The 21,454-nt window shown below is 38.1% G+C and overlaps 3 protein-coding genes across 4 annotated transcripts; all 3 read left to right on the plus strand.

Moving 5' to 3' along the window:
• Positions 1-761: 761 nt before the first annotated feature.
• LOC116320365 (claudin-4-like) lies at positions 762-7,756 on the plus strand. 2 transcript variants are annotated; one of them, XM_039598144.1, is made up of 2 exons: positions 762-815; positions 6,702-7,756. In XM_039598144.1, the coding sequence occupies exon 2, from the start codon at positions 6,845-6,847 to the stop codon at positions 7,511-7,513; it is 669 nt and encodes a 222-aa protein (XP_039454078.1). In that variant the 5' UTR covers positions 762-815; positions 6,702-6,844; the 3' UTR covers positions 7,514-7,756. The 2 variants fall into 2 exon arrangements, with proteins under 2 accessions (XP_039454078.1, XP_031595818.1); XM_031739958.2 differs by lacking the exon at positions 762-815 and adding an exon at positions 5,960-6,017.
• Positions 7,757-10,237: 2,481 nt separating this feature from the next.
• On the plus strand, positions 10,238-11,707 carry LOC116320371 (claudin-4-like). The gene has a single exon (XM_031739966.2). It carries the CDS (start codon positions 10,374-10,376, stop codon positions 11,022-11,024), a length of 651 nt encoding a protein of 216 aa, XP_031595826.2. The 5' UTR covers positions 10,238-10,373; the 3' UTR covers positions 11,025-11,707.
• Positions 11,708-13,146: 1,439 nt separating this feature from the next.
• On the plus strand, positions 13,147-14,627 carry LOC116320382 (claudin-3-like). Its single transcript, XM_031739980.2, has one exon. It carries the CDS (start codon positions 13,300-13,302, stop codon positions 13,945-13,947), a length of 648 nt encoding a protein of 215 aa, XP_031595840.2. The 5' UTR covers positions 13,147-13,299; the 3' UTR covers positions 13,948-14,627.
• The last annotated feature ends 6,827 nt before the right edge of the window (positions 14,628-21,454 follow it).

Raw genomic sequence — 21,454 nt, forward strand, 5'->3', positions numbered from 1 at the left:
GTTTATAAGAAATACTGCCAAGATTTGACATGCCAAAGTAATTAAACTGTGCTTGAAAAGCATAACGATACGTAAGTTTCCCTACTGAGGCATCCATGCAAAAGCCAACAGTACAAATTTTGATGCAACAGGTAAGAGCCTTGAATACATGAACGGTGGGAAAATGACAAAGGGAGTTGTCTGAAACAAGCCCAGACTTCACAGTAACGGCTGCCTTTGGTTGTTTTTCAGGTGCCCAACCCTTCAGTCAAACTTTAAGGGCTGTGATGCAAAGCAATGAACAAAATAAAAATGTGCAGATAAGGGTTTGTGTGTCATTTGAAATGTTGTAAGGGCCATAAGCTTAGTCTGTAAAACTGTAAAACACTTCTTTAGTGTTTGCACCCGTATTGAAGGCTTTCAGGATTTTCATGTATACTGGATTATATTAATTTACTTGTATCTCTGATATTAATTTGTAGTTTATAGCTTATTCAATTTTGAGTAAATCTGTTTGAATTCTATAGATGGAAACAAGTTACAATTATAATAGTAATAAAAATAAGTAATAGTAGCAATTTTGTTTAAAAATAAAATAAAAATGAAAACTTAAAAGTACCAAGTGTAACCCTTGTTTATCTCAAGAATTTACAAGGAGATCCCGCAATGAGTTAACCAGTAAACTACAGGGAAGTGTTTACTGGTTGCTATGGAAAAAGTTATATTTTCTGACGTAAGGGAAATGGCTACACTTTTTGGGATTTTCATCAGATAAAACGGTGGTTTGTTTGTGTCTGTATGAAATCATCACAGGGGGCCCTGAGGCAGTTCTTCAGGTACAGTCACAGTTTCAGTGGATAATTTAGGCACGACATTGCGTGCCGCTCAGTGACTCACTCATCTTTGGCCGTGTCTCATTATCACATGGCACTAACAGAAACTTGAAATCTTTGAAAGTCTAACAAAAAAGAGCCTTTTAGGACCCTGAAATTATAACATCCACCATAAATTACACCTGTTAATATTTACTGTTAGGAGGCAGTGGTTTAGAATCACACTCTTAGCAGAATGCATTCTGTATATGTGTGTGTGTGTGTGTGTTGCTATGAGCTGTGGTCTTTTGCTTGTTTTATCTGTTATTTGGAGCTCACTGAAGTCGGGTTGTTGACAGTAGCACTCCTGATATCCCCTTAATATTGTGGCTTAAGCAATGAAGGAGGAGACAGAGTTTTCTGTTTTGACCTGTATTTCCTGGGTTCCGCACACTGCTCAACTACAGGAACACAGCTTTATAGGCACCACCCCCAAACAGAACAGTCATTAGAGGTCATTAATTGGTACAGCAATCTCAATCATGGTGGACATTGCTAGCCACACTCAGTACAAACTGCTTACTGAGACTTAGCCTGCTTCAATATATTTTTAGAATTAAGAAAAATTAATCTTCCTTCTCTATTCAGAGACATGACAACAGGTTATTTAGTTTTAATACAATAATTCATTGAGCATTGCAATTAAATACAAAGCACCAAATTACACACAAAATTAATTAATGGCTATTCAAAAGGTAGAGGCTGCTTGCAGCTGGTGTTAGAAAAAAGAGAGCAATAGTGTTGCTCTGTTTATGTTGCCAAATAAACAAAAACATCCAGAGTGATCCATCCAGTGCTTGAGTAGACGTAATGCTGCAGCAATAAATAGAAATGATGGGACACGATCCTAAAAGACTTCACACGTATTTTGTTTGTGCCCAGTTTCAGTTTAGAGTGAGTTGCATTTGTGGGCGTGTTTGTGCAATGTAATGACAGGTGCATGACAGGTTAGGAACAAATCTCAGTGAGTACATCGACGTGCACCTTAATATTTCGCAACTTCAGGGACTAGTCTGCACAACACTACAATGCACCAAATATGGATGTATTTGCGAGCGAACAGGTTTCAAGAAATCTTAAAACGACAGTTGGCCTGTTTTACACAGACATGCTTTTGACTTATTTATAACCATTTGATGATTTTCATATGGTTGAGATCAGAGGAAAGCTGATCTGGTGCCAGGAATTCTATTGGTCAAAAACTCATTTGGCTGTTGTTTGGTGTATGATAAATACAATCAGGTGTTGTTTTGACTTCTTCTTTACTCTGGAAGGATAATGTGCATAAGCATTTTTGGCTGGCTCTATTTTGCCCTGGGGAAAGACTCAGTTAAGTATGTGTACACCGTTGGCTTAAAAAAAAAAAAAACAGGAACAGCTTTTATTTCCTTTTATTTTACTATTTCCTTACATGATTCATGCTACTTTTAATTACTCATTACAATGCTTAATGCACTAAACTATATTGGCTGGATTAGTTCACTAAGTATTTTTCAACAACAGACACCTGTTTTGAAACTTGCAAAAGAAATGCTTGAAGGTAATGTTGACAATGATTGGTATAAATATACACTTCAGTGTGAAGTAACAACAACCGGGAGCACAGTCACTGAACGGGTCAGACTGGTTCCCACTCCCATAGCAGGTGAATGTTGAGCAAGGTATTCTGCAAAACTCAAGTTGCTACATGTGTGATACCAAGAAATGGTCGACTCGAGGTGATGCACCTCGTAAACTCCTAAAAATTACAATCTTTGCACACAGGAAAAAAACATGTATGACACTGTGCAAAAGTTTCAAGTCACTCCTCATTTCTTTATATTTTGCCTCCATGGAGCCGGACTTTCTGGTAAATTTAAAAATGATATTGAGTAGTTCCCCAGTAGTTTATTTGGAAATTGGATGCTTTTTCACTATTTTTCAGTCCAGTCCTTGTATCTAAAAATTTCAGAGGATACTTTTTTTGTTTGTTCTTTTCTATACTAAAAACATGTGAATCAATCAAGCACAAAAAGCTTGTATAAAAGACACCTGAGTTAGGTTTGTTTTTATACAAACATAAAAAGACAATTCAAGGAGGAACCAGGGTTGTGTCTACACATAACAGATAACTTGGTAAAGAACCGATTGTATATTGTGTCTTTAGGCATTTTGTTACTAGCATACAATCAATTTGTTGTAAAAACACACAACTTGTTCACACTTCCTAAGTGGAATCTCTGAAATATAGTATATGATATAAAATATAACACAGTTTGACAGCCATAAAATAATATTTTCACACCAACAAGGTGATTCCCAAATAACTATTAGCCAAATACTGATATTACTTATAATACTTATGCATATCTTGGCATAGTGAGCAGCTGTTCTTAAAAGATTTGAAGAAACTGGAAAAATGTAGGACAAAATCCTAAGCCTAAAAAATAAAAATAAAAAGTAATGTCCTCAAGAAATAGGCGCTTTGGCTGATTCTGTTCAATGAAGTCTCATTAAAATGGTCTTACAGCAAGGGTGTCTGCTAAGAAGCCATTCTTAAGGAAGGGAAAAAAAAGGTTTTTGTTCAAATTGTCAATATGTACAAAAGACGTAAGCAGAGAGGTACAACAGTGAGTCTCTACAGCCATCTTTTAAACACAGAGGAGGCTCTGTCATGGTTTGGGGCTGCCAGTGGTGTTATCAAAATTGATGCAATAATAAATGGAGAAAACTACTGTATTATTTTCATAAACCCTGCAATATCATCCAGAAATTGCCTGATTAGCAGTGATTTCATTTTTCAGCGTTACAATGAACCCAAACATACTGCTAATGTAGTTTAAGCATGTCTGGATGGAAGAATATACAATGGAACAAAATTACTGAAACTCTGCCCAGATCTGTCCAGATCCTGGACGTCAACATTATTCAACCAATGTGGGATCATCTTTTGATAGACAATGGTACAAAAGGCAGCCAACATCCCTAGACGAGCTTTGAATATTCTTCAGAAAACCTAGAGAACTATTCTTGAGGCCTATTTAAAGAAATTACAAAAATGCTCGCTGTATTGAACAACAAGTGTTCTCATAGCAAATATTCAGGCTTGTAAGACTGTACAAATTCTTTTTTCCCCCTTTTATGCACTGTATTTCCATCTATGTTTGCATGATTAGGTAAATCACTGCACCACCACTGTGCTATTTTTGTCACTAACCTGTAAAGCTTTTTTTTTTTTTAAACAGTCACACCAATTTCTGGAATACTTTATTTTGCAACAAAGGGAGTGCTATTTAGTATATGGCTGTTGATTAACTACACTGCACTTTCATGATGACAAAAGATTGTGTGGTAACAGAATGAGACTATTACAGACTATTACTACTCCCATGTTAGTGTTCATACACTAATTTCAACACAAGAGTTTCAAGGTAATTTTGGCCTGTTATTGATTTCTCTGAATTGTTCTTTTTTAAGGGTGGAATGATTGTACTGTACTGACTTACACACCCCAATTAATATTTAGGTAAATGTCCCTTAGCAAATTGCACCTCAACCAGATGCTTTTGGTAGCCATCAACAAGCTTCTGGCATAATTTTGTCTGAATAGTTGACCACTCTTCCTGGCACATGCTTTTTAGAGTTCATTTAAATGGGTTAGTTTCCTGGGATGAGCCTGATGTTTTGGCACAGTCCACAAATTTTCAGTAAGGTTGAGGTCAGGGCTTTGGGAAGGCCAATCCAGAAGCTTAATGTTAGCCTGCTTTGTATGTTCTGCTTTCCTGTTCATGGCAGGCTTTAGTCTTGGTGGTTCCTGGCTTGTTCTTGAGCAGCCTAACAACTTTCTTTCATCTGAGGGTAACAGTTTGGCTCCTTGAACTGAGCACTGGTCAATCTATTTAGGGCCGTTGAACAAATCCTTTTAATGCTATTATAGTCAATCGTGGTCACCATCAGTTATTAGGCCTTGTTTTTTTTTTAAAATCTACATTTATGCTATAGAAAATAGATGTTATTGAAATATGAAATTACAGATATAGATAGTGTAGAAAATTTCATGGTTTCTGTATTACTCTTACAAATGAAGGTTAGTCAGAAGAATGAAGTGATCACTTTGGAAAGAGTATTGAGAAAAAAACAACTCTTGATATGCATAAGAACACTGATATGTATAAAACACAATTTAACTATCACTGATGTTTATATAATTATGGAACAATGCTAATCTGTATTAGTAAATTTGAATTTAATTAGAATACTTTCCAAAACCCACATCCTTTCAAACTAACAATAAAATAATAATGTACACATATTTGAAATATAGTGTAACAGAAGCAGATGCAACCATGTAACCATAAAAATAAATAGTTTGACAGTGGCATCCCCTGCCTGTAAAAACATGTATTTCAGTAAAGTAATGCAAATTAACACTTCGCAATTTCCTGAAATGACTGCATCTACACTCCCACATCCCTCCTTCCACATCCAGCTGTTTTTTCTTATCTTTACATTTCAACACCAATATTTCCTCACATTACGTAATAAATGCATAGTAGAATATTTAAAATAAAACTGAGGATTTTAGGTTTTACTCTTTATAGATACCTCTGGTGTCGTTAAGCTCTGCTTATTCTAATCACTGACCCCATGTAACCTCTGTAAATTGAGGAAAGCCTTTAATGACAGTGTTCACTTATTAGCCAAGGTCCCTATTGTCTAGAAGATGAAAAGACTTTTTAGAACATATTCCTAACTGTGAGGCATTTTCCAGTCCTTTGACTAAAGTATTCCCAGGAAAGACGGTACCAAAAAAGCCATAAAAGCTGTGAGTTAATATTTTTCAAATGTGCCTTACTGCACCTTTTTATATGATTTTCTGTTTATTTAGGTTAATCAAGAGTAAAATATCCTCATTGTACTTTATTTCAAAATCAACAAACTATGGCGAGCTCAGACAAGGAGGAGACAGAGGTTTCGTTTGGTCTTGCTTCCCGCGAGTTAGCCAGGGAGCACAGCCGTTTATTAGCCTTCAACAACAACAAAACATGGCGCTCTCCCACCCGGAAACACAGACTCACAGAGAGAGCGCCACCTGTCACTATGGCAACATGACAACAGAACATAACTGTCAATCACAAAACCCCGAACAGCCCTGGCCGCTACAAAACAATCATTAAGGACAATGAGGTAATATAATTAGCTAAATTCATCCAAGAATACTCTCTAGATAGGTACAAGTCTCAATTTACATAAAGAGAACTCCTAAGAGGCCTGTTTCTTTTTTTGGCCAGCAGGTATTTTCTGTGCTATAAGGGATTGTGTGACTGACCACCAAAAGACAAGGCTGGCATTGTTGGTCTTTTTTTCTACGTGGGTCTCATTCAGCGAATGATTCAGCATTTTTCATCAAGGCTGTCACATGTCACAGAAATATGCAAACATGGTCTAAAATACTGTGTATCTGTACAGCCTTTTTAAAAAAACCAAAAACTTAAAAGTATCTCGACTCGGTTCAGTGTATGCATCTTAGTTAATAAATGTAAATATTTCATTGGTGTAAAAATAAATTAAACTGTCTTTCAGAAAAAAACAAACCTACAGCATTTTACTATAAACTAAGACTCTCTGGGTTCATGGACATTTCAGCATTGGACTATTCTTTCAACAAAAATATTTATTTTTGTGGTTGTCTCATGTTACAAGAATTCTTTTTGTATCAGATTTCAAAGAAAACTTTGATGTATGCAGAAACCCAAGTTTAGTTTGGAGGTAAAAATGATGCCACCTTAAGCTGACTCCACCTTCAGTCATCTAAGCTGAATAAAGAAGGTAGAATCTCTTTCTCCCTCTCTCTTCCTCTCTCACTAAAAGTCTTGCACAGGCCTTTGAGCCACAGAGATCCAATGTCACCTTCATCTCAAGAGGGTTGAGCTCACCGACACAGAAGCCCTCCCATCTCACAGTGCACTGGAACAGAATTTTGTTCAGCTCCTTCCTCATCCCCTGCTCCAACTATGTATTCTACCGGTTTGGAGATCCTCGGGATCATTCTGGCTGTGGCTGGCTGGCTGGGAGTAATGGTGACCTGTGGCCTGCCTATGTGGAGAGTGGCTGCCTACATCGGCCAGAACATTGTCATCTCTCAGGTTATCTGGGAAGGCTTGTGGATGAACTGTTCTGTACAGAGCACCGGACAGATGCACTGCAAGGTGCACGACTCCATGCTGGGGCTTCCAGTTGACCTGCAAGCAGCTCGTGCCTTGGTCATCATCTCTCTGGTTCTTTGCATTGTGGGTATCGTTCTGTCAGTGGCTGGTGCCAAGTGCACCAACTGTAGCCGGGATGTGAGCAGTAAACCTCGCCTCATGGTGGCTGCTGGGGTGACATTTGTGGTGGCTGGACTGCTGCTTCTTGTGGCTGTGTCCTGGACAGCTCACGCCATTGTCCTGGGCTTCTATGACCCCATGCTGGAGGAGACAGGGAAGAGGGAGTTTGGTAATGCTCTGTACTTTGGTTGGGCTGCTTCCTGCCTGCTGATTCTAGGGGGAGCCCTGCTTTGCTGTTCCTGCCCTCGCAGATCAACCACGGCACCAAGCGGTGGTGGTCCTGCACCTTCCCGCATTGACTACTCAGCAGTAAAAACCATATCAGTCAATGGATACACCAGAAGAGACTATGTATGACCATGTGACATGAGGAAATGATGATCTGCATTTATAAATTTGTGGTTTGTAGTAGATGTAGTAGATGCATGTTTGGCACTAGCTTCAATGACTGATCTGTGTTTCATGTTTTAGTCATGAACATTTTTTTTAAATGATGTGCATTTTTTTGTTTCTTTTGCAAGTATGAACACATTTTTTCCTCAAAAAGCTGAAATCAAGATGTTTCTAACCTAACACAATGTAATTGCAAGTCAATTCTGACAAGAGGAAGTTTCACAACTTCAGTTGAAAAGTAAAACTTTTTTTCAGTAATTTGTTTGTTATCAACTTTTTCTTTATGGTGGATATGCACTTTGTACTGTGCTTTTTATTCCAAAAGGTTTGTTGGTGTGAAGAGGCAGGGACACATACCAACTATAGAGTTCAGCCATGTTTGACCAAGAAGTGCAGTTCAGGTGCATTCCAGCTTTAGATATTTTATTTCAATGTAGATGGAAGAAACGAACAATAGATGGCTTGTTTCAGAGGAGCACCTTGTGCTTCCTTTCTTTCGTAGCCTGCCCTCCATTTGCAAAGTGAAATTGAGTCGGAGATAACAGTCTCCATCTGCAGGGGGATGTAACCTGCGCCGAGTCACAACTGAGCCACAAAGACTCTATTGATCAGCTAGTTTGCAACTAATTGCTGTGCACTTCTGTTTGGGTTCATAGACTCAAAACATGGCTTGAATGTTTAAAAGGGTATGTCAATTCTTTTTTCTTTTTTTTTAAAAAAGCAAACACTATATAAAAAAAGATTTAATATGGAAGAAATTATGCTTAAATAGTACACTTTAACAATATAGACAGAAAAATAGTCGAATTGCTTCATTTAGGGTCAACAAACTCATGTGATTTAATCCATTCGACAAACAAGCAGATCTAAAAATCCACAAGATACACAAATTAGAAAACATTTCATGTGTTCTTAACTTTGGCATTAGCTACGAAGTAACATAAATTTATTAAAATATTAGTATATAGTATTTACGAGCTTCTAAATATACTAGAAATTCCTTTTCAGTGAGCCACAGAGCTGCTTCCAAAATGTGTCATTGAGCACCACAGTGCAATCAGGTGCTAGTCAGAAGTGATGGAAAGCATATTAGTACAAGGCAGCTCCCATTTCAAAGAAACTGCAGATGTAAGAGAGAAAAAATGATGTTGTTGTTGGTTAAATGAGGTGTGGACAAAATATGAGTGCATAATTTCCCAGTAGAGAGTGACTCAGGATAAAATGTTAAGGCTTTTTATATTTTTACTGTTTGTATTCTGATGGACCAAAGCTTTCTCAAGAACTTCAAGAAAATATAAATTTCTTGAATAATGTTTGATTTAAGCACAAGCATTCAAGCATCATTCATTCAGTGTCTGAAGGGCATGCGTTTGACTGCTGTGGTCCTATGATCATGTCAATAATGTTTATGTTAGTAACCTGGTTTACAAAGTGAAAATAATGCTGTGCAGTTTCTGTCAAAGTGTGATGAGAAACCTCTGCTAAATCTTGGAGGCCAGAGTGTAAGTTTTTCTCCACAGCACACTGAAATAGAAGTTGAAAGAAATGATGCAATGATTTTCAGAAAAAGGACACTGATAATCCATCCACGAGGACACCCAAACAGACTATTTATGCATTTTCCAACACACTGGCCTATTATTTAGTGTGTTCTTTTATTTCAAGCATGTCCGTGTACTGAGAGAAATACAGATGTTCCTAAAAGAGTTTCACGAAAGTAATATGTTCTATGCACAATGTATTATATTGGACAGGTTTTGTGTTGCATTGCAGTTCCACAAGTAGTGTTAGTCAAAAACTTCCCAGAAGGACTGATTAGTCATTTGAACAGATGCAGTGAAGCTGTTTTTAGCAGTACATATCAGCACATTACACACCCTAACACGATGACATCACATCTAATAATTTAAGCTTTCTAAACTGAGGCTGCTTGAGTAACTCAGTGTGTGCTTTACATAAGTCGAACACCATTCTTATCAATCACCTGTCTTTTAAATGATATTTCTATCAAAAGCAGAGAAGGAAAACTAGGTGAGGCCTCGTCTTTTTAATGGCCAGATGAAAGCACTTTTTCCAAAACATTTATATCTTTAAACTTTTAAAGCTGAAATTTTTTTAGATGGAATTGTGAAAGCTTTCCATAGAACTGGGGATGATGTTTTTGTTTTTTAATCAAATTCATCAGAAGTATGCAGAGGCTTTCACATATACACAAATACAACCTTCACATAATCAAAGTACTCCCACTGGTTTCCAGCTAACTTTCCGCCCATATGCTTTTCACCACTTCCATTATGCCTGAGGTTCAGTGAATACTGTTTATCCAAATAAGGTCTAATAAAGTACTAATGCCATTCACAACCCATTTGTGCAACTTGCATTTTTAGTAAGCATTTTTAACAAATTTTCTTTCTGACTCATTTGCCACACACTACTACAATGATACTAATGCTGAAGTTATCCTCTACTTTTAACCATTCATCCTTTGATTTTTACCTTTTCTGTTATTCTTTAACTGCTGTAGACTTGAGAGATAAAGAAACTGTTTACTCTCCCCTCACCCAAACAGGTGGGAGAGCTACTGAGGCCATGAAAGTTGAATCATTAAGCTGAGTCGACTGTTTCTGGCAGTACAAATGAGGTGGGGCAGTTAACAGTTTGAACTCCTCCAGTCAATATCCACATGACTCCACCTATTTAAAACAATCTACTCTCATATCAGCAATAATCTCAATAAATCACTCAGATCTCTTCAAACTACTCTGAGGACATCTGACACTTGACATTTGACAGTGGACACTTTATATTTACACACAGTGCAGACATGCCTTCAATGGGATTAGAGATTCTTGGAGTGGCCCTGGCTTTCCTTGGATGGATCTTTGCCATTGCGTCTTGCGTTTTGCCCATGTGGAAAGTAACAGCTTTCATTCAAAATAATATCATCACCACTGAGACGAGCTGGGAGGGCATCTGGATGGAGTGCCGAACCCAGAGCACGGGTTACATGGTGTGTAAAGTTCATTACTCCATGTTGGATCTAAGTCCCAAGCTTCAGGCCGCGCGTGCCCTCACTATCCTCTCTATTCTTTTGGGAATTGTGGGGCTGTTTGCAGCCTTTGTGGGAGCAAAGTGTACCAACTGTGTGGATGAAAAGGCAACCAAGGCTCAAGTGATGATTGTTGCTGGTGTGAACTTTATCCTGGCATCTCTGAGCCAGATGATACCCGTGTCATGGTTTGCCCATAATATTATGATGGACTTCCACAATTCAACGGGATTGGGGGAGAAGAAAGACTTCGGTGCATCTTTGTACCTGGGCTGGGCAGCAGCTGCTTTTTTTCTCATGGGAGGGGCCATCCTCTTGTGCAGCCGGCCCCAGAAGCCTCAGAAAAAGTATGGGCCTCCATCAACGGTATACGCTCAACCTAAGTCCGTCATCCCCAGTGACTATGACAGGAAAGACTACGTCTGAAAAAAACATCTGCTCTTTTATCACATCTTTGCCATCATGGAAAAGAATGCTCAAGGAGAAGAGCCATTTCTTGGAAAATTGTATCCTTCTGCTTTCATGTTCAGAAGGAAGCTCCATATTCTGTCATGGTATATTGTCATGTCCTACATTTTGAGGGCAGACATGTTGCTGTTGGAGGTTAACAACTTTAAAGTTCAATTATTTGCAGTCCAAATTTAGAGAGTTTGTTCATTTATATGCCTACAGTTTTAATTGTGTTGATTACGCATTTTTAAATACACATAAATGCTTTGATTAGAATAAGGTTTCATTGTGTTCTATCTGTATCTATCTATATGCTTTTTAACATCTGTTTCTCTGGATTGTTTTCTTGGTTTACATGTTTTTTACGCCCTTTTTAAACAAACCTCTTGTGATCATTTTGACTGTTGACAATGAGCCCTAACTGTTGAAAATGACTGATTGCTTAGGCTTGAAGACAATCTATTTATCTATCTATAAAGGATCCTTTTAGTTAATGGAAAAAATAATCATTGCGTGACTGTGACTGTTTTAAGTGATTGCAAAAAATTTTAATTAAAAAGTGTAAAGGGCAGGAAAAAAAAGAGTGTAAGCAACAAATACATGAAATAAAATGTCAATCAAAATAATCAATGTCAGTGGGGTTTTTTTTTTTTAAGAAGTCTGAGGTGTACGATAATCTTTGGATGAATGTTACTGTCAGATAGGGTATGCAGTGTAAAGTAAAATAAATAAAAAATAAGTGAATGTGAATAAGTGAAGACCCAAAAGAAGCTTTTTCTTCCTTTTTACTTTTTTGAGAGTGAGCTATCTGGTATATCAACATTTGAGAAAAACCATGCAAAATACACACATCAATAATATTTTATAGCATCAACAAAGTAAAGTATGTTTTGACTTTTTTTTAAATCTAGTTGCTTCCATCATTGGCTGAGAACCACTGCTCTATTACACAGCAGTTATATAAAGTAATGGTTAATGATTTAAAATTAACCAAGTCTCTGTTTGATGGTAGATTGGTCAATTATACTCTGCTGTTCATACTAAAATGAGAATGTACTAATTTAGAACAACACATTCAAAAGTAGATTCTGTAAAATGTTCAAGCTTGATATTGTAGGGGTGTAAAGAAGAACAATGTCATTAATTTTGCACACTCAGCCATTCATTAGACAACTCAGAGTCTCTGTCACAGCACTTATTCATCCCCCTGTCTCCCATATGTCTGCAGGCTCCGTGATAACAAGAACCGCCACCTTGTCATCTTACACACAGTCAACTATCTGAACTCTCACTCCAAACAATGAACCCATTTTACTCCTGGATTACAGAGTGCTGGGGGATGGGGGCATTCTTAGGGAGACAGTCTTGGACGAAAAGAAATCCAAGGACATTCTACAGACAGGTGGACTCATTAAGACTCATAAAAGTTAACAGGGCTGCCAGGTGAAAGCCAGGCTCATTTGTATGTGTAAGGATTTAACTTCAACTGAGGTAATCTGTGCTCTTGTAAAGCTGCAGAGAATCTTCACTGCCTTGCTTAGGAGAGGCAAAGGCTTTTGCAGTGACTATCAGAAGAGTTACAGGTTGTTTTGGAAGAACTGAGACCAGAATTCTTCATTTATCAGGCATTTCAAAAAAAGCAGCATGATCCCACAGAGGGAAGGCTGGGCTAAAGGTTTATCAGCATTATGAGCAGCTGGAAAGTGAAAGAAAAGTTTTCACTGATTTCACAAAATTTCATTTTATAAACTCATTCTGAGAAGGTAACATTCCATTTATATTCTTTTTTTAATAAGTTTCCATGGCGACGAAGATCTTTCTTTCCTCCCATACTTTTGTACATTACATTTACAACACTTGTTATACAGTAAATCTATATTTACCACAGAGTTGGTTATTTGATTCTAAAAACACATAACTGCATACCCTTTTAGCTGTAAAAGACCTCTTTGTGGTCAGGCCCATTGTGAAGTTGGCCATGTAAGCCGATAGCAGAAAGACTTGAGTGTCCAGGTAATTCCTCCCCTTTTGGTGATGTCAGCTTCATCAAAGACTCCTCCCCTGCATCTGACCAGCCTTATAAAATCAGCACTACTGAAGTCGAGATGAAAGATCATCACACACCGATGCGAGGCCTGAAATTAACCATACCTGGGTCTCTTCTTGGCTCTTCTCCTGTATTAGATTTTTTAGATTTTCTTACCTCAGGTGTGACATACCTTCAGCAGGAAAAGGAAAAAGGACCCTCAGCATGTCTATAGGGCTGGAGTTGATTGGCATTTCCCTCTGCATTTTAGGATGGCTTATTGCCATTGTGGCTTGTGCCCTCCCGATGTGGAGGGTGACAGCCTTCATTGGTAGCAACATTGTGACGGCTCAGATCATCTGGGAGGGCCTGTGGATGACTTGCGTGGTCCAGAGCACTGGACAGATGCAGTGTAAGGTGTATGACTCTATGCTCGCCCTCTCCCAAGATCTTCAAGCTGCCCGAGCTCTCACGGTCATTTCCATCCTGTTAGCAATCTTGGCTTTGCTCATTGCAATTGCTGGGGCCAAGTGCACCAATTGCATTGAAGACGAGGCATCCAAGGCCAAGGTGATGATCATCTCTGGAGTCTTCTTCATTGTATCCGGTGTCATGCAGCTCATTCCTGTCTCCTGGTCTGCGAACACCATAATCAGGGATTTCTACAATCCGTTACTCACTGATGCTCAGCGGAGGGAACTGGGAGCTGCATTGTATATTGGCTGGGCAGCCGCTGCACTCCTGATTCTGGGTGGTGGACTGCTCTGTTTCTCCTGTCCGCCTCGTGAGACACGATACAACCCGTCACGAATGGCTTATTCTACCCCACGGTCTGTCGGTGCCCAAGGTTTAGAAAGGAAAGACTATGTATGAACCAAAAAGAAAAAAAAACGGTACTTAGTCTTGAACTCGCTCACCCCATGAGATTGTCTTTAGACAAAGAGCTCATAAAAAATGAGAACTGTTAATGAAGGATGCATTTGATTTTGCCTGTAATATTAAGTATTTTTGTGATGGGCTTTGTGCTTTTCAAGAGACTGAAAAAGACATGTCTGTGCATATCTTAGTACTCCATCTTTTTCTGGTTAATATTGTTCATTTTATTGTTACTGTTACATTTTGTATTTTATATGGTACCAGCTTCTTTACATGTTTACAAAGGCATATTTTTTTCCACAAGCCACCACTGCCACATTCATGCTGAAGCATCCCTCTGTAGAAAACTGAAAAATTTGGTGTGTTGAATAGCATACAGAGCTGTCAAAAGGATTATGTCTTGTAAATACTGTAGTAATAATATCAATAATGACCTGTACCAGCCAAGACAAATGATAACATGCATTAAATTGAGTTTCTATTACATTGTGGAAAGGGTCTGCTGAGAGACTGGAAGTTGCAGGACACACAGTGTCCACAGTGTGTACTGAGAATAAAAGAACATGGATTCTGAGGCAACTTGTAACTGAGTTAATCATGCTGTATTACATACAACTGATGGATATGTATTATTCAATGGCCTTTTTTCTAAATAAAAATGACTTTTTAAGATATTATCCCCTTTCTTTTTTAAACTTGTCTTCATCAAGAACATAAAACAAGCTCTTGTTAATCTTTTAACAGCATACTGACTCTTGCGTGAGTCAGTGAACCAGTAACAAAAAGTGATGGTGCGTGTTCTGTTCAGGTGTCTTTGTGAGAGTAACCCTGATATTCAATCCTGAGATATAAATTACCTCCAGCTGGCAGCTTTACCACATACGCTCTCAACAATTAGCCACAGGATCGGTTAACTGGCAGAGGTGAGAATGTGAGCACAAAACAGTGGAGTCATTCCAGGCAAGTTGCATTTCTTTTATTTCTGGCCCCGACACCTGTTTGCAGGTAGTACCCATTAACACCACACACCTTTACTACAGGTCACTGAACAGGATGTAAAGAAATATCTTTGGTAAGTTAACCACAGCTAATAGCTTGAATAAGTACAGTGGTATGCAAAATAAAACAACGTCTCATGAAGTAAAATCAACAGAAATCAAAATAAATACTACAAAACAAAATAAAAATGCATGAATAACATTAAAACAAAGTAAAATATTTCAAATTCATGAAAGTAAAAACAAGATTTAAAAGTGTTCACCAAATGCAGTAAAACTTTAACTTCTCCTTAATCTTCTACTACCTAGTTTTTCATTTTGTCTCTTTATTTAAAAAAAAGATGCAGCAAAGGAGCACATAGTTATCTTAACTCAAAAGCTTAAAACGTTAAAACTCCTACCAACTAGAATTTCCATTCAATGACACACATCCTTTTCAGTATAGTTTCAAAACACATGCAGACACATCTGAGGAAGGCAGGTATGCTAAAAATGAATGAATATCTCACAGTAAATATGGAGGAGGTCCCTTGGTGCCGTATCATGTGACCGACTGCTGTCTCTTAGTCCTATCACATTCAACAATGGACAAGGAGCTGCTTGACATCTGGTCAATGAATGAGCTCTAACCAGTAACCACAAGTTAGAGCTCATTTAAATTAAAATTTCATTTAAACTAATTGAGATTAACTTTTTGTATGACTGCATTATAATAAATGTGGGCATCCAAACACTTCCCTCTCAAATGGCTAAAATACTTTTAGTTTCAGACATTTACAGGAAATTCTCTATATGTGACAGAGGCTCATCATCTAAGGTTGTTTGCCACTGAGCACCATTTCCTGTGTAGTGTTCCAGTGACTGGTCTAGGACTCTCGGGCATGTTTGGTTGCTGTTAATCAGTGATTTACACACAGGTGCACTTTAAACCATTCTAAGATCAGGTTGTAGCAAATGGAAAGAAGTGACATGAAATTAATCATTTTCATTTGAAGGAGAATTATTTTTGACAAGAAGTTTAAAAGGAGTCAAGTATAAGCTTAAAACTAACTGTAATAAGCTTAATACTTATTTCTTTAGTATTATACTTATTACAAAATCAATTCTTTATTTGCTCTGCAGAATATAGAGTTCTACTAAGAGTCCTACTCCCAGCTGGTGAATTAAAACACATAGAAACTTTATAAAACTAGTGATTAACTCAAAAAACTAATTCAAAATAATACCATAAATAAACAGTGAAAAAACCCAGGGAGTTAAAATTGAGAAGCAAATGGGGACCACCCAACCCCAGAGTTCTTGAGGGTATAATAAAACTGTATCTAATCAAATACCTAAACCTGGAGGAGTGGGAAAAAAGAAGAAAGGGCCGTCTGTGAGTGTTTCTGGTCATGCTCGCTGGCTCTAGCCAAACTCTGGTCACATGACCGAAACTGGGGAATGTGAAGGACAGTGAGGTTGCCTGGCACCTGAAGTCAGAAAAGGAAAACAGCCCCCTTCCCTGATAATTACACAGACTCACTGTGTCCACTCACTGTGAACTGAAACTCACCAAGATTCCTGCCAGTAACAGCAAGAAATGCAAATCCAAAGCACAACAGATCCACATATAAATGATAAACAATGAGAACAACAAAGTTAGTGAACCAACAAAAGAAATTCTATTAATCTTCAAGAAACATTTCCTATCTAAATTTAACTTTTTTTCTATCAGCTAAATTTATTTTTACATGTGATTATATTAGCAATATGGCTAGAATGAGAAAGTTGCCAAAATGTTACTTTGCACAAACAAGAGCAGGAATGGAAAAAAAAGAGAGCAAAGCCACTAAATGTTTCCAGTACTGGAAGTAAACTTTACAAGTTTTAAATCAAATGTACTGTGGCTCCACAGGGCATTGCAGAAAGAGGACTTTATCAAAGACCGATCACATGTGTGTCTGCAAAAAATATCCACAGGACCTGGTGTTAGCAATCACTGAAGTTTCAGTTTAATGGATCAATGCTCAGCACAAAAACCTTGGCTGCAGTATTCTCTTTTTGAAAACTGAGTTTTACCGTTTTCGTTTAAAAAAAAAAATCCCTTCCACACGTGCAGTTTTGAAAAAATATCTCCGTCTACACGTAAACGCTAAAAACAAAATGTGTGCCAATCAGAAGGTTTGAAGCCTGGGAGGGAAAGACTAAACAGGGTTTTGTACCCTCACACAACCTTAAGTACTTCTGAAAAGTTTTTGTTTTCCTGGAAAGGCAGCTAATTTTGTGTTACTTTTCAAGCGCCTTCAACATTTCAAAGGTTAATAACTAAAGACAGTATTTTGGTTGGTGTAGACTCACAACTTAGGAATGAACAAAATGCATACAGCACACATAAATTTAAATTTTAAAAAACAAGTAAATTTATTCAAAACCGACGTCGGGATTTGGGTTGTGACAGCGTCTGTGTTGAATGTAGAAGCCACGTCCGAAGTTCACTCTGACGCCTCTGTCTTTCAAAATGGAGGAACAGTAACTGCGTTTATATATTTAAGTGTGTAAAAACTGCAGATAGTCAGATTAACAGCAACAGTATTTTGTCTATATCCGCCACTCTAGAAATTAATCTCATCAATCTCATTAATCTCTTTTTTTTTGGTCTATGGATCAGTGGTATATCTGCAGGAAGGACGAATGATGCTAGAAAGAAAGCATGGCCTGCAGTGAAGCATAGTGGTGGCTCGCTGATGCTCCAGAACTACATTGCTTTCTCCAGAACTGGAAACCTGCACTGTATAACAGGGAAAATCCTGGAAGAAAACGTCATGCCATCAGTGAGCCAGCTGACTCTTGGGTTTTGATAGAACTGCCAACTGGAAAATGACCCCAGATAAATCCCAAAGTTTGAAAAAGTATCACACTTTGTTTAAGTTGAGGGAAATCCTATTGATATAATTTAACAAAGATATTTAAACCACCCTTGTGTAAGTTGAAATAAAGCTAACAGAATGCAGAATCGGGTTTGAATAACTTTGTGTCTACACACTCAGAGTACAGAGAGGAAGTCCTGAAGCTGGCAGCATGGTGTTCAGAAAACAACCTGGCACTGAACACTAAGAAAACCAAAGAACTCATTGTTGACTTCAGGAGACACAGCACCGACTTGGCCCCCCTCTACATCAACGGGGAGTGTGTGGAGAGGGTCCACACCTTCCGGTTCCTTGGTGTCCTCATCTCTGTTGACATCTCCTGGACAGAAAACATCTCAGCGGTCGTCAAGAAGGCCCAACAGCGGCTGCACTTCCTGAGAGTCCTCAGGAAGTACAAGCTGAACTCCAACCTGCTGCTGACCTTCTACCGCTCGTCCATTGAGAGCCTGCTAACCTACTGCATCACGGTATGGTACGGCAGCTGCACCAAGGCGGATAGAGTGAGGCTTCAGAGTGTGGTCAAGACAGCACAAAAGATCATCGGCTGCCCTCTCCCCTCCCTGATGGACATTTATTCCTCCCACTGCCTCAGCAGAGCAGCAAACATTATCAAGGACAGCTCCCACCCTGGCTTCAACATGTTCAGCCTGATTCCCTCAGGGAAGCGATACAGGTGCATCAGCACAAAAACCCACAGACTCAAAAACAGTTTCTTCCCCAAACCATAACCACCCTGAACTCACACATGCACCGATAACACTCTATTGACCACCACTGTGCAATACCAATTCTATGTGCAATACCTCAACTGTATATACACAACACTATTTATTACATATTACTTTCTTTTTTTTCTTCTTTCTTAAAAATACGGCTTGTATATTGTACATTTTATACATATATATATATATATATATATATCTTTTTCCCGATGTTATACTGTCCATATGTACATAGCACTGCAGAACTGTACCCCCCCCCCCAGCATGTTTACACTGAGTAGGAGATGCTCTGTATCTCATTGTACAACTGTATAGTGACAATAAAGGCATTCTATTCTATTCTATTCATTCTATTCTCATGTGGCACATTTTTGATGCTATCAGATCTATCTCAAGTTCAAAAATAGTGTCATAATTGTCTTGCTGTGTTATGATTACACTGTGTGGAGTTTAGAGTGTTTATTTCGGGACCTATAGCAGAATACAGGATATCAAAGTAAAACCATAAATCAAGCCTTAAAATGCTGGTGAGTTCAAGGAGTAAAAAAACAGTCCAAAAGTAACAAGGAGCAAACCAGGGAATCCAAAATGACAGAAACTACTAGGGACATAGAGAATACAGCGCTAGAGCACATACAGGCTATGTGGACAACTCAACATTTGACAAAAGAAGACAGAGACAATATATACACTAGAGCTATTGATGGACGTGGAAATAGGTGGGGAACACAGCTCCAGACAATTAACATAACAAGACAGAGTCGACCCAACACAAGACAAAAGGGATAAAAATTACCAAGGTAAAACTTGTTTCCTCATTCACACCACTGAATGAGGAAACAAGCTTAACTTGACACAGAGGGACACTGAAAGACAAAGCACAATACAGAAATGAGACTGGAACCAAAATCAGACAAAGAGGAACTTAATACCTCCAGAAAGTCACAGTAGCTTTACAGAAGACTTTTAAACACAACTGAATACAAACAATATTTTGATTAAAGGTAAACTAAATAAGACCAATATTCCAAAAGAAACAAACGTCACACACAAATCATCCTCAAACCAAAAACATACTGTACTACAAAATTCAAACCCCTGGTCTATGATGTGCAATGTGATTAATGTATCTTGTAGCCTTTTTTCTCAGGATAATGTAACTTTGATGCCTCATAATTGGTGTGATTGTTTCGCTGTCATATAACAAAGGCTTACAGCATGTAGATCCCACAGCAGGACCTACATATTTCCACTATAATGATAATAATAATATATGAAAGGTCTTGGGGAATGAAACTCATAAAAGCTGCTGGAAATGAATCTACCTTATTCAAAATAAGAAAACTCATGATCCACTCTGCAACAAATGGAGGAGGCCACCAAGGTGAGTGACAGGGAGAGCAATTTCACCCATATAATATTCTGCTAGATTAAAGACTGTTGAGGCCTTAATTAAGTCAATATTTTTTTTTTGGCTGTGCTGGTCGATGGTGAGTATCAGCATCCTGCTACTAGAAAGTCTCTGTCAGTCCTTGTTTGATGTGTGAAATTAAAATGGTGAACACTATGATTAATATTACATGACATAAATAATATTTACAAAGAGTATTGCATTAAAAAAAGATCTATTGCAATGATCAGGGTTTGGTCAATGAGGAGAAAACACTAAAATGCACAAGTGTTGACTGTAAAGTGACATGATGAGTTTATAAGAAAAATAAACTAAACAAAACCCTATAACAAGAGTCATCACCAGCACAACATATCATCAAAATGAGATTGCAAACACTAAATGGTTGTCTTGAGGAAGTGAAAGCTTGGTTGGCTCTTAATTTTTTAAATTTGAATGAAAATAAGATCGAGGTTTTGTCTTTTGGGCCAGGCCTTTCCTGTGGACGCGAACCCTCTAGCACAGCATGAAAAGCCCACTATCACCATTCTGGGTTTTAAATAGATAGTGATCTTGAGAGTCAAGTGAGAGTAGTAGTGAAATCCATCTTTTATCAGCTGAGGCAACTGGCCAAAATTAAACCTATCTTGTCAAAGGATGATTTCAGAACAGTAATCCATGCTTTTATTACAACTCGGCTGGATTACTGTAACTCGCTATACCTTGGTATTAGCCCGTCATCCTTGTTGGGTCTTCAGCAGGTGCAAAATGCTGCCACACAGCTTTACTGGTGCGCAAAGCATATTACTCCTGTTTTACCCTCACTACCTGCCTGTTCATTTTAGTCCTTTTATTTGTTTCCCACCTCACTCTACCTATTTGAGCTACTGAACCTGGAAACCCCTTCTCGGTCTCTTAGATCAGCTGACCAGTTGTTGTTGGATGTGCCGAAGACGCAAGATTTTTAAATCTGGTTTGAAGGCCCGCTTTTTCAGTTTGGCTTTGAAGCCAGTATAGAAATGTTAATTTTATTTGGATTTTACTGTTTTTCTGATTTTGGTGTTCTATATTATTTACGGTTGTTGTATTTTTATTTATACTATTTATAATAATATTTTTTCTTATTTTATTTTCAGCACATTGGTCAGTGCTAGCTGTTTTTAAGGTTCTTTCTTGGCTTTATTTGTTGAACACAGCTGAAAAAAGGAGGTTTGGGTCCATATATCTGTGCAGGATATCTGAAGGGATTATAAGTAACACTGAGGTTTATCTTGACCAAGAAAGTTCCTACGAATTTGATCGTGGATGGCTGTGCATAAAGGTACAGGGTACAATTCACTGGAATCTTGGCCTATTAGTTCATTGGTGAAGTTGATTTGAAATGGAGCAGATGGTAATTTTCTGAGACAGATAAAAATAAGAGAATTCCTCCCTTTTACATTCCAGTATAACCTCAGGCAGAGCAGAGATAAGCACTGCTCACTCCTC

Source organism: Oreochromis aureus, linkage group 14 (assembly GCF_013358895.1).
Source record: "Oreochromis aureus strain Israel breed Guangdong linkage group 14, ZZ_aureus, whole genome shotgun sequence".
Classification (NCBI taxonomy): Eukaryota; Metazoa; Chordata; class Actinopteri; order Cichliformes; family Cichlidae; genus Oreochromis; species Oreochromis aureus.

Excerpts from the sequence above, each read along its gene's own strand:
- LOC116320371 (XM_031739966.2), top strand. The coding sequence starts at position 10,374 with ATGCCTTCAATGGGATTAGAGATTCTTGGAGTGGCCCTGGCTTTCCTT.
- LOC116320382 (XM_031739980.2), top strand. The coding sequence starts at position 13,300 with ATGTCTATAGGGCTGGAGTTGATTGGCATTTCCCTCTGCATTTTAGGA.
- LOC116320365 (XM_039598144.1), top strand. The coding sequence starts at position 6,845 with ATGTATTCTACCGGTTTGGAGATCCTCGGGATCATTCTGGCTGTGGCT.